The 13,795-nt window shown below is 44.4% G+C and overlaps 1 protein-coding gene across 1 annotated transcript in view; it reads right to left on the reverse strand.

Moving 5' to 3' along the window:
- Positions 1 to 13,795, reverse strand: part of TINAGL1 (tubulointerstitial nephritis antigen like 1) — a 47,418-nt gene continuing 33,623 nt past the window's right edge. The window contains exons 8-12 of the mRNA XM_066575041.1: positions 13,518 to 13,701; positions 10,395 to 10,440; positions 8,341 to 8,464; positions 1,861 to 1,906; positions 1 to 1,285 (exon numbers count right to left, since the gene is read on the reverse strand). Coding sequence (XP_066431138.1) covers positions 1,142 to 1,285; positions 1,861 to 1,906; positions 8,341 to 8,464; positions 10,395 to 10,440; positions 13,518 to 13,701 — 544 coding nt within the window. The 3' untranslated portion in view covers positions 1 to 1,141. The remainder of the gene's footprint in view (positions 1,286 to 1,860; positions 1,907 to 8,340; positions 8,465 to 10,394; positions 10,441 to 13,517; positions 13,702 to 13,795) is intronic.

Raw genomic sequence — 13,795 nt, forward strand, 5'->3', positions numbered from 1 at the left:
TTTGGTGGAAAAAATACTTTTATTCAAACTGGAATGTTGAAAATATCATTTACTGTATCGTTGTGCGATGCATAATAGAAATCCAATTGTACGGGGAGTATTGAAATGATAGAAACAGTCTTTATATATAAACCTCTTAATAAATAGCTAAATATATTTCACATCTTGTGTTCTTATACCTTACCATTTAGGTTTCTAATAAAAGTGAGCATTAAATAAAAAAAAAAATGGCATAAAAGCTGTGTGAGGCGGATACAATGGTAATGTGGCATAGATGATCTTTTACTCTAATCAAGCATTAGAAAGTAGCTGATATCTTGCAGATGTGGAAACTGAGCCGATCAACATATCATTGGGCTTAATGTTATTTGCCTTCATTCCATAAAGTGTATTGTTAACTTTGGTCCTAGGTGGAACTGACTCCTACATGGAAGCCTCAATCCTCCTGCAGTTTTTGGGCCGGCGGGGAATGTCTGTCTATGACAGGTTCACAGGCCTGCATGCCCCTTCTTTGTAGCCCCAAACAATACGCTTTTGATCCCTGTAGAGATTATAGGATTATGCGCACTGTTATCCCCTCTAAAGCCCCAAGCTGTGAATCTCCCCTGTGTCAGCACCACAGGGTCAGTTCAATTCTATTAAGGTCCTCCACATATCCTGCCCTCATCCCCAATGTGGCAATGCTTTCATTTGACCATAGAAAAATGCTAAAATTGATGTGATGATTTCAAATGAGGCATCCTAAATTATACAAATAAGGAATGTGTTTCTCGAGTGCCAGACCTCCGATGTACAAGGGATGTGTTGCGATAACATCTGATGGGCGGTGCACCGTTAGTTTAACTGGCCAGTCTAAAAATGAAACCTTGTTGATGTCCTGTTACAGCATCCTGTTTTCATTGCCCATTTGCAGTGATAACTGTGCGTAAATAGCTTATATAACAGAATCTGTTGTAACATGCCCTGACATTGAATCCCTCACATCACGCTGATAATACAACCCCCCTTCTTTGCTGAATACACACCCAACCACCTAGGACATCCACATACTGGCTGTGGAAAGATCTGGAGGAAAAGAGTTACATACATCCCATTATTTGCTTGTTAGAAGTTTACAAAGTCCTGAAGTTTTGCCAGCTCCTTATTTCTTGTGTGAAACATCTTCCATGCTGACTCTTCCCCACACTCCAACTACAAAAGTTTCAATTTCACACTCATTTTCACCACGAGCGATGCGGAAATATCCATTCTCTCCCCAGTCTTTGCCCCAGGAATTAGCCACCAACTGAGAAATAAGAAAAAAAGTGGCACAAGTGAGAAACATGCACTAGACACAAGACAATACTAAAGGAGTGTGATGCTTTAAAGACATTAGACACCTTATATACAGTCAAGTCAGGAGAGTGGGTACTGACGTCGTTAACAACTTTGGATTTATGTACAGCATTTTATTTCTTTCTAAAGCTGAGCCAATCACAGCGATCACTTTGCTGGAGGCGGGGTATTCAAAGCCCTGTCACCAGAGAGAAGCTGATATGGCAGACGGGGAGGATTATGCAGTTTGCCGCAGCGCCGCCGGAGACCATCAAGACTCCGCGGACCAGGTGAGTATTGATTTTTTATTTTTATGCAGGTTAGCTAGGTTGGTCTTATTTTTGGATGAGGCCTTATATTTCAAGCCTCCCCCAAAAACCGGGGTAGGTCTTATTACTGGGGTAGGACCTATTTTCAGGGAGACAAGGTAGTACTTGGTATAAAATGGTATAATGTTTTAAAACAAAGGCAATGTAAAAATCAGTTCAACCATCTAAAATAGCCATTTATTGTACTTCTATCAAAGTAAATTACTCCATATATTACCCAGTATTTCTGTACATGTCCATTAGGAACCATCTCTCTTCCCCACCTTGTGAAGACAAAAAGGAAATAAAGAGTCAAATAGATTTTCCTTGTACCTCGGAGTATGTGCAATATTCCTACCAACGATGCCTGTATCTTATGTTACTGCTCTCACCAAGACAGAATGAAGAATTTTCTTGCAGATATATCTTAATGGTTAACAAAAATATGATGTTAAACAGCAAATTTTCAAGACTAATTAGGCCTCTTCATCAGGCCGGCTATAGTTAGACTTGAAAGCTTGCTATTTAATATCACCTCTTTTGTTGGCCATTAAAAGAGATATCTACAAGATTTATTACTTGGTCTCTCTTACTGAGAGCAGCAGAACTAGCGGACACAGCACCAAACTTTTTTTTGCCTGCATACTGAAGTACATATTGTGCAAAATCCATAGCAGCATTAACGGTAGGGCCCAGAGATGTGGGGCTACATGGCGAGCTTGTAGTCCTAACCGGTGACAATGAGTCATATGTAGATCAATGTAGACCTCTGGACTGCAGCTTGGGATTAAAGTGGCTGAAATTCGTGCTACAAAGAGTCTCCATATAGTTTGACAGTTCGTCTCATAGTTATGTAAGAAGGTGGCAGCTGATAGGATGGGACACCACGCTCCCATAGTAATGTGCACAGCTTGAGATATGATCAAGATCTGGGCCATGGGTAAGATTAGAGCGTGCCACTGCGGCAGCATTCTTGAGCAATCAGTGTGTGGAATGTTGGGAGACAGAAGCTACAAATTAGCGAGGTCACTCTAGATCCAGTTTATAGTGCCGTCTGCAGCTCAGACACATTTTTCACTACAAGTTACATACTCCTTTCTATATTAATTGCGTTGCTTACACTACCTGCCCTATAATACTATTTTTGGCCAGACATCACAAAGCCGGCACCAATCTGGTCCAGCACAGAAAGGGTAGCGCAGGATGTGTTAAGAGTCTCCTTTGGGTGGAGATGAGTGTTCAGGACAAGGCACTACATGTCCCCTTGTCCCCTCAGGAGATCACTTTAAATTTTCCTGCCTCTCCCTTCCTCTAAATTCTGGGACACCAGGATCACTAGCATATAAATTCACAGCAAAGCAGGCTAGACGGATTGGGACACAGGTAGAAAACTGTCTGTATTTTAATCCGTAAGAACCAGAATATTTACTGTGTGTGTGCCAAATCGCTTAATTGTTGCAGGTCTTTATGTAAATCGTGAAACACTGAATTATGCAATACAATCACCGAAGCCTAAAATATTGCAAAATAGATAGAAATATGGCAGTCACAAGTTTTGCTTCTGCATACCTAGAATAATCTGGTATTCACACAGTTTGTTTGATGCTGTAAATGACCCACATGCACTTACCGCAGACAGCAGTCACTTCAATGGACCTTGATGAAATGAGTAACCGAATAGATCCCTTCACTACTCTGGACCACCAGGGATTTTGGCATTGTCCAATTTAAATTACTACCTTCACAGATCATGTTAACACCATGGAAAACCATTAACCCCTGGACCACCCAGCGTTAACCCATAAGCAACCCCAGGAATATTCTGTATTAACCCATAGTCACTTCAAAGTGCTATAATTTATTATTAATTTTTAAGTCACTTAAGTTGCCAGGGAAAACAATCCCCAAAAGCTTTAACGTTGTAGAGGTTGTCATCAAAATATTTATGTACCATAGTGGTAATGGTGTATATAAAATAGAGGCAAAACATTCAGCTGCTATGGGCTCATGAAGGGGGGGGTCAACAGAACTCAGAGTGGTTGCATCGTAGTAGCCATTGGGTGGTAGCAAACTAGTAAAGGCCATCTATTCCATAGTGTCCTTATGTGCTATAAGTTATTGCTTGGCTCCTGTTCACCCAGAGCTTAAAGTTCTCTGAGCACCCCTGACTGCTTGAAGGGAACCCAGTATTTTTTGTGGAGCCTAGAAATTCTTTGAGCAGCCCTGTCCCAAACAGTCTGAAAGGGGCTTCATGAGAGAAAACTGTACAGGGATTGGGCTGCAGAGGACTGGGATAAAGTTTCCATCCAAGGGGTTGGGCTCACAGTTTTGTCTAAGAACACTTCGATGAATAAAGAATGATATCTGAACATCCTTCAAGAGTAACCTCTCCCAACGATCCAGAAGCAATTTGGTGAGGAGCAACACTTTTTCCCGGAATGATGGAGCACCGTGTCACAAAGTAAAAAGTGATAACTAAGTGGTTCAAAACATTGACATTTTGGGTCCATGGCCAGGAAACTCCCCACATCTCATTGAGAACCTGTGATCAATCCTCAAAAAGTGGGTGGAGAAGCAAAACACAGAAATTGTAAGAAACTCCACTGATTACCCAAGAATGAGTTCCTATCAGTCAGGATTTGGACTGGCAGCTGATACCCAGCATGCCAGAGCAAATTGCAGAAGTCTTGTAAAAAGGATCAACACGATAAACATTGAGCCTTTGCCTAAACTTGATGAATTTATCAATAAAAGTTTAAAAACTAATGAAGTGTTTAATTGAAGCATCCAAATAAAAGATCTAAAAACACTGAAGCAGCACATTTTGTGAAAGCGAAACTTTGTGTCAGTCTTAAGTTTGGTGGCCACGACTGTTCTGTGTTGTGCTAGCAGTCTTTAACCCATTCCCGCTGCAGGGCGTAAGTTTACGTCCTGGGAGCGGGGTACTTCCCGCAACAGGGCGTAAACTTACGTCCTGGAGATAGCGCGGGATCACATATGATCCAGCGCTATCCCGCAGCGGGAGCCGGCTGTCAGTCACAGCCGGCGTCTCGCTGCAGCAGCGGGGGGACATCGGAGATGCGCCCGCCACTTTTAACCCCTTCCCTGCCGCGATATAAGTAGATCGCGGCAGGGGAAGAGTTCACAGCGGGAGCGCGGCTCCCTCTGTGTCTCCGGCCGGAACTCGCGATGTCATCGCGAGAGCCCGGCCTGTCACCATGGCAACAGGACGCCAGACACTGGCGTCCTGTATTGCCTATGCCTGAGATCGCTGTATGAGCGATAAGGCATGGGAGAGCAGTAGCTCTGCCATGCCTTATGACAGCGATCATCAGGGCAGTGATTAAAGTCCCTCAGAGGGACACAAACAGTGTAAAAAAAAAGAAAGATTTAAAAAATGAATTAAAAAAAATGTAAAAAAAAGAGTAAAAAAACAATTTTTTATGCTTTTTCTCAGATTAGCATAAAAAAAGGTAAAAAAAAAAATAAAACCCCACATATTTGGTATTGTCGCGTCCGTAACGATGCGTACAATAAGTTGCACATGCTTTTGACTGTGCACCGAAAAAAACGCTAAAAAAAAAGCTAAAAAACTGAGGCAAAATGCTCATTTTTAGCATTTTGCCTCACTAAAAACGCAATAAAAGTGATCAAAAAAGTCGTATGTACGCCAAAATGGTACCAATAAAATCTACAGCTCGTCTCGCAAAAAATAAGCCCTCATAGAGCTCTGTACATCAAAAAATAAAAAAGTTACGTGACTTTGAATGCAGCAATTTAGAATAGAAAAAAGATTTCCAAAAAAAAGGGTTTTTATTGCAGAAAAGTGGGAAAACCTAAAAAAAATGTTAGAATTTTGGTATCGTTGTAACCGTACCGGTCCGCAGAAAAAATGGAAAGTCTCATTTATGCTGCATGATTAACGGTGTAAAAAAAAATAAAAAAATCTATGGCAGAATTGATGCGTTTTCTCTCTCTGCTATCATTAAAAAAAAAAAAAAAAAAATTTACAATATAGTCTATGTACCCAAAATTGGCATCGATAAAAACTACAGTTCGCCACGCAAAAAACAAGCCCTTATATGGCTGCGTCCACGGAAAAATAAAAAAGTTATGGCTTTTGAAAAATGGAGATGGAAAAATACCAAAAAATCGCTTGGTCCTCAACGCCAAAATAGGCCATGTCATGAAGGGGTTAAAGGTTTATCTCCAAGTGAGAATCTATTTCCATGAATGTATATTATACACTGTACTGTGGTGCATGCTGTGTATTCGGTGTGGGCACTGAGCACGATCATACCATGTATGCCATTTCCTATTTTACCAACTACTTGACATAGTCCAACATCATGACACTAAAGCCAGCATGCAGATTCTAGTGCTATTATTCTGCATTAAAATGTACTTAGCAAATGTCATTCAGACAAACCAATGTTTTCTTACAAAGAATTCTGTTTTAGATTTAAAAGGAATCTGTCCCCTGCCGAGAGCACCATTAACTAACTTATGGTACTTTTAGGCCAGGTAACAGGGATCCGGATGCTGCATTTTTTATACTTACCCGCTTCCAGGTTCCCGCCGATGACGTCTGCGCTCCTGATGGAAATCTAAATCTTTTCAGAGTCCCATGTGTACGCTCTCCCATAGAATTGTAAAGGAGAGCATGCGCAAAGGACTGTAAAAAAAGAGTCAGATTTTCATGCGCCGCACAGACTGCAGCAGCGGGCACGACGGGATCCAGCAAGCAGGCTAGTATAAAAAAATACAGCATCTGTCTCCCTGTCACCTCGTTAGTGAGAGACAGTCACCTAAGTTGGTTTATGGTGCTTTAGTCATATGATAGGTTCCCTTTAAGAGTGTCCGCACACAGGCACAAGCACATATATGCTCGCTATTGCGTGACATATATTCACTATGCAGAACCAGTACTGGTGCTTTTTACTGTACTTTTTTTGCGTTGCCAGGATCTTGTTTGAGTAGGTGGGGCAGACTACTTAATTAGCAGGCCAACTGACTTGGTAGGCGGGTCAGCTGACTGGTAGGCCCAAATGTTCAACCCCACGATATCATACAGTGAACTGCGCAATTGTGAGAAGACGTGGGACTTCGGTGTACAACTCGAAATGCGTGCAGGAAAAAAACACGTGTGAAGGAACCAATTGAAATCAATGGGTTCTATTTACGGCGCATTTGGCTGCAGACTTTGTGGCCACAAATGCGCTCGTGTGCGGCCGCTTTAACACGTAACTGCGATTTCAGATAACATTTAAGAATAAGCTGCTATGTGTGTATATATGAGAATTAACGCTTTCTGGCCATTATATTACTTGTATCCTGCATTTTCCCCCAATTTTCCTTGTGCGGGCTATATATCTACCTCCCTTAGTACTCGTGGAAGGAACTGCTGCTGTGCCCTGTGTCCATAGACTGCATACATATAACTACAGAGCTCTTGCTTTTTAAATACCTATTACACACACAAACACACAAAGACATAACTTCATCAGACAGAAGTGAACAGAAAGATTTAGCAGTGTACCTGTGTACAAACAGCAGAAGATCTCACCATTATCTCTACTTGCAGCTCTCGGTGTGTCTCTCCCCCCTCCCTCTGCTCTCTCCATACAATTTAATAAACATGATGACTCATCACCTACTGTACCCTCCTAGAGTTCCCTTGTCAATCAAGTGTTAGCAGACAGTGGACAGCAAGGCAGGTGGAAGGGAGACGGCACTTAAAGGGATATTTCAGCATAAAAGCGGCATTTTAGGTAAATAAAGTACATAGCAGTTTTGCTAATGATCACATGGCGATCATATAAACACAAGCTGTTTGACAAGTTAGTGACGCTTTAAGGGCTAGACATTTATATCAGGGCTACTTAAAGGTTATTACATAATTAATAAGAGAGGAAAATGAAGACGAATGATCCAAGAAAATTTCCAAATATCTTTTGGGGGTCAGGACAGACCTTTTTATTTTGCCGCATGTGACTCAAGAAAAGTTAAAGGAGTTTTCCAGTAAAACACTCGGGCCCTCAACCAATCAGCTGAGCAGGCGCATGCTGTCAGCACTGTAATAACACAGAGGTCAGAACGGAAGCCTACGTGCCAACCTCTGTTTAGTGGCAGGCGCTTGTAACTGCAGGCACGGCTCTCATTAAAATCAATAGGAGCTGTGCCTGCAGTTACAAGCGCCGGCCACTTTAAGGAGGTCGGAGTGGAGGCTTCAGCTCCGACCTCTGTGTATTTGGAGCGGAAGCCTTCGCGCCGACCTCCCTTGTTTTGGCCGGCGCTTGTAACTGCAGCATAGCTCCTATTGATTCCATGCCTGCTGTTACAAGCGCCGGCCACTACACGGAGGTCAGGACAGAGGCTTCCGCTCCGACCTTTGTTATTGCGGAGCTGACAGCTTGGGGGCCCAAGCGGCGGACCCTGGCCAATCAACTATTGATGACCTATCCTAATGATTAAGTCATCAATAGTATTTCCTTGGAAAACCCCTGATGAATAGGTGTCAAACATCCAACACTACAAATAGTATGAAAGTCACTGTGAAAAGGCCATTATTCATTTGGTAAATTCACCTATGTGCATAATCTCTCAAATGTGAGATCACTTTTTAGAATAATCAATTATTTATAATGAATGCACTAAGTTCCCTACGTATTGTCAGCATTTATATCCATCCATCTAAAGGATCACACCCTTTACTTACCCAATGACTCTAACTGAATGTGTGCCATGACGGCGGTATCGCTCCTCTTCTCCGATCATCACTGGAGTGTGTCTATAGATACCGCTCTGGTACATAAAGAAGTCTTCATGCACTTCCATTATAGCTATGGCAGAAAAAAGAATTTGTAAACGATAAAGAAAAGGAAAACAAAAAAAAAGTTTAAAATTTAAGTTAGGCCGATCTCACATGACTGGATGTCTATCGCGGACTCTGCAGCCGGCGGCCGCAGGGAGGATCCGCTGCAAGCAGCATGCTTTAAGGTATGTTAGTTTGCTTTTTCCATCACTCTTGCAGAAACAAACTGAGAATTCCGTGGGCGGAAGAAAAATCGCTGTATGCTCTATCTTGCTGCGAACTCGATTGAAGTCAATGGAGGCCCCAGCGGATAGTCCGCTGGTACCTGCATTATCGCCTAGTAATCATTGCTGCGGGAAAAACAAATCTAAAAAAAAAAAGAACAACCTGTACTGCACATGACCAGTGGAGTGCGTCCATGGTCATCCGCAGTACAAGAACATAAGGTACACAGGGTCGCCGGCCGGGGTCAGAGCAGGATTCAGCTGTGGGCTCCCGCATGCGGAATCTGACTCGTTTGTGTGAGACCGGCTTTAGTAAGTGTTATATTCCTATCTCAAACAATTGTGAACTTTGCATTTTATACAAGTATCAGTTAAAGAGAATTTCACCTTAATGGCCCTGAACTAGCCAACAACTGAAGAGAAGCAGGTTCTAGCAATGCAATTACTTTGATAAACTCCCATTTATTCCCTGCAGTAAACCCACTAACTCCTGCTCTGTATTATAATGCATCTTGTGGACTCTGATAAATAGTATTGTGAACTTCTATATGCTTCATTAGCAAAGTAAGGCTATGCTCACACAGTTGTCGCAGGCTCTGTAGTTCCTTCAGATTTGATGGGAAGAATCATGTAATACTGTAGGGGCATTGTTGTTGTCAAAATGACATAAACCATGTCAGTACCCCGAAGGAGACCATTATAAGCCTTTGGTTGGGTGCCATCGGTGTCTGTCGTGTAATGCATTGTGTCATGATACAACTTTTTTTCCTTATGCCCAGCTTATTTAAGACACGTCTCCAACAGATGACATTCTGTATCACAAATAGTACTTGACCTCCTTTCAGTAGACCCCAAAATGGATACAGACAACACACTAGACCCCCTAAATAAAGATAGACCCCAGGCCATATCCCCTTTTATATACACCTCAGCCGAACCCTGTATACAGACCCCAGACTAGTTCAACCAGTGTAGAGCGATCTATATATATTTATTTATGGTGCTTATATAGCTCTGCAGAGTTGTACACATTTTTCAACACTCCCTGTTCCCTTTGGAGTTCACAATCTAAACTCCCTATCTGAAACACATACACGCTATTGTCAAAATTGCATCACGCCAATATGACCTATCAGTACTTTTTTGAAGCGTAGGAGGAAACCTGAACAATACAAAGATGGGAAGAACACAAAAAGTCCATTCAGATGTTGCCCTACTTGAATTTGAACTCAGGAGGCTAGCGCTGCAGGGCTACCGTGCTAACCACTGAGCCACTGTACCTCTAAAATGCCAGACCCCATATAAGAGCATGTAAAAGTTACAGACTCCTTCGTTTACTGACCCCCATAACAATGCTTTAGCCCTGTATAAGAGAAGGAACATGATAACTTCAGCAGGGGGTCACGTATAGCAGAGGCCGTGGCAGAGCAGGCACAACTTGGGAGGAGAGCTGGCGTCCGGAGCTGGATGAGCTTTAACAGCTTATGTGCTTACTGTGTAAGCATGTCGCCTCGCATGGCAGCGCTCTAACTACCAGAAATTAAATTCTGCTGGACACTAGGAAGTTTTATTTTTTTCCCCATTCTCCCAGAGTCCCCCGCTGAGGTACATGTACTGCAGGCTGAGAGCCTCTCAAAAAAGTATAATTTACCCATGAGTTTATTCAACCAGCAAATAAAGTAGAAATGTTCCTCTATTGGACAGTATAGCAGAAAGATCCGTTAGACTACATACCTTGCACTGGACCATTGTTAAATATCTCTTTCATTATCTCTTTTTCCTGCCAAAAAAACAATGGGGAAATTATGATATTATCTAATATTTTCACAGCTAATGTCCCATTTAGACGGGACATTACAGGTGCCGACATCACCGCTAGGTTGTTGCAGAGTGTTTAGACAGGCAGAGATCACCGTTGGCTTCTCGCTCAGCGCTTCACATTCTATATGATACACTGAGTGGGTGCGTTTACACACAGCGAGGAGTCAGCGATCCAGCAATTGATCCATGCCAACTGAAAGTGAGCGACCAACGAACTGTAAACTAATAGTAAATGACGGCTTTGTATTTAGACGCAAAGATTATCGCGGAAATGTGTTCATTTGAACGAATTGTGCACAATAATCATCCGTGTAAATGGCCTTTAAACAAAGTGTAATTTGGTTTTTTACTGATACAGTTGTTTAATAACATAGGACTTATTATGCATACACTGTTATTTAAAGGGGTTGTCCCGCGCCGAAACGGGTTTTTTTTTTTTTTTTAACCCCCCCCCCCGTTCGGCGCGAGACAACCCCGATGCAGGGGTTAAAAAAACAACCCGCACAGCGCTTACCTGAATCCCGGCGGTCCGGCGTCTTCATACTTACCTGCTGAAGATGGCCGCCGGGATCCTCTGTCTCCGTGGACCGCAGGGCTTCTGTGCGGTCCATTGCCGATTCCAGCCTCCTGATTGGCTGGAATCGGCACGTGACGGGGCGGAGCTACACGGAGCCGGCATTCTACACGAGCGGCCCCATAGAAGACTGCAGAAGACCCGGACTGCGCAAGCGCGGCTAATTTGGCCATCGGAGGGCGAAAATTAGTCGGCTCCATGGGAACGAGGACGCCAGCAACGGAGCAGGTAAGTGAAAAACTTTTTATAACTTCTGTATGGCTCATAATTAATGCACAATGTACATTACAAAGTGCATTATTATGGCCATACAGAAGTGTATAGACCCACTTGCTGCCGCGGGACAACCCCTTTAATACCTTTTCCATGGACTTTTACTGCTATGTTTGTACTTTTGTACATTTTCACAAGGGCAGTTAACTGATCTTTATTGTTGGACATAACATTGTGCCATAGTTAATGATGCTGCATAAATAATATCTATAAACTCATGAACATGCACTGTATGTACTGCAGACTGCAAAACAACTCAGACTGTCCTAAAGATGTTCATACTGACAGATAGTAAAACTTGGTTACTAGCGCTTCTTATCAGCCGAAATCATCAATTGGATAAATATTCCTTTAGCTTCCATTTCCTACGTCTTAACGAGAAGACTCTTAAAGGAGATGTCTCGAGGAAGCAGTTAATTTTTTTTTTTGCCCAGTCCCCCCCATTAAGTACACATTACTAAGCCCCCCTGTAAATGACATTTCTAGCTGGTTCGTACTTACCGTTCCAGCGTTTCAGCAAGTTATAAAAGTTTCCTCAAGATGGCCGCCGGCTCTTTCCCAGTCGCTCGCTGCAGCCCGACGTACGCGCTCCCGAGACGCCGCCAGCGGTGTCTCCATGGCAACCGGACGCATCGCAGCCGCCGACCAGACGCCCCGCAGCCGCCGACCAGACAGCAGGTAACCGGCGCTAGCCCCCGGCTCCCCAGCGCTAGTTCCCCCGGCGCAGCGACAGCCCCCCCGGCCTAGCGACAGCCCCCCCCATCGCAGCGACAGCCCCCCCGGCCTAGCGCTAGCTCCCCCGGCGCAGCGACAGCCCCCCCGGCCTAGCGACAGCCCCCCCCATCGCAGCGACAGCCCCCCCGGCCTAGCGCTAGCTCCCCCGGCCTAGCGACAGCCCCCCCCATCGCAGCGACAGCCCCCCCCGGCCTAGCGCTAGCTCCCCCGGCGCAGCGACAGCCCCCCCCATCGCAGCGACAGCCCCCCCGGCCTAGCGCTAGCCCCCCCGGCCTAGCGACAGCCCCCCCGGCCTAGCGCTAGCTCCCCCGGCGCAGCGGCAGCCCCCCCGGCCTAGCGACAGCCCCCCCGACGCAGCGGCAGCCCCCCCCCGGCGCAGCGGCAGCCCCCCCCCGGCGCAGCCCGGCGCAGCGGCAGCCCCCCCCGACCCATCACTTACCTGGGAGGCTTCTCGGGGCTGCTGGGCTGGGCTGGTCTTCTCCGCTGGGCAGCTCCAGTTTCTGCACCTTCCTCTAACAGAGGATGGTGCAGAATGGCCGCTTCAGCGCGCTCCCGAGCAGTGACAGCTCGTCTGCGCATGCGCAGAAGAGCTGTAGCGGGGAGCACACTGAAGCGGCTCGTGCTGAATGGAGAAGACCGGACTGCGCAAGCGCGTCTAAAAAAGCAAGCTGCCAGCGAATTTAGACGGAACCATGGAGACGAGGACGCTAGCAACGGAGCAGGTAAGTGGAATAACTTCTGTATGGCTCATATTTAATGCACAATGTACATTACAAAGTGCATTAATATGGCCATACGGAAGTGTATACCCCCACTTGGTTTCGCGAGACCACCCCTTTAAGCCCTATTTACACGCAAAGATGATCGCTCAAAATTTGTTCAAAAGATAGGGAGAATGAGAGTTTAAATGATCATTTTGCATAAGCTGCTAATGGTCACTAATGCCTATTAGTAGCTTATTAGCTTCATTTGCATGTAAATGAGCCTGTCTTCGCTGTATACAGAGAACAGCAGGTGGTCTGTTATCTACATACAGCCCCTTTGTTCTGCCACGGGACTGCAGCTAAAAACAATGTTATTAGCGCTCCCGTGGAGAACTCAGCATACGGTCCCTGCTATCAGCTGCCCAGCCGAACGACGGATTTTAAACTCAACATAAAATCATTGTTTGGCCGAAAAGCAAACGATGGTAGCAGTTACACGCAACGATCACTCAAAAGCCATCGTTTGAGCGAATTTTGAGCGATAATCGTTTTTGGTACGCTATACACCACAATGTTGGAAATCTAGTCAGTTTCACAAGATGGCACTGGTTTATGAACTATTCATACTTTTTTAAATTATAAGCTGATACTGTTAGTTGGGTTGAATAAGGTTTACCTTGGCAATCAAGAAGAGACAGATCTACATACATTAGATGCTAATCCCTTGAAAGAATAGGAAAGTCAACTTACACTGGATGCTAAGCGGTAAGCAGGTGTGGACTGGTAGATCTCATTGGAGGATGAATAAGGGTTTGGACAGCTGTTAGAGGCCTGTCTTTTCCCTCTCCCCATGGAGCGACTATGCATCATACAGGGGGAAGCAGGTCCATTTGCATTTAGACCCACAAATGGATAACACTCCTCTGTTACAATCCTGAAGAAGAGAATAAAGTCATATAATGAAAGTATGTAACTGAACAAAAGTTCATTGAGAAATGTACTTATTTAAAATTCTAAATTCTATCAAA

Source organism: Eleutherodactylus coqui, chromosome 1 (assembly GCF_035609145.1).
Source record: "Eleutherodactylus coqui strain aEleCoq1 chromosome 1, aEleCoq1.hap1, whole genome shotgun sequence".
Taxonomy (NCBI): Eukaryota; Metazoa; Chordata; class Amphibia; order Anura; family Eleutherodactylidae; genus Eleutherodactylus; species Eleutherodactylus coqui.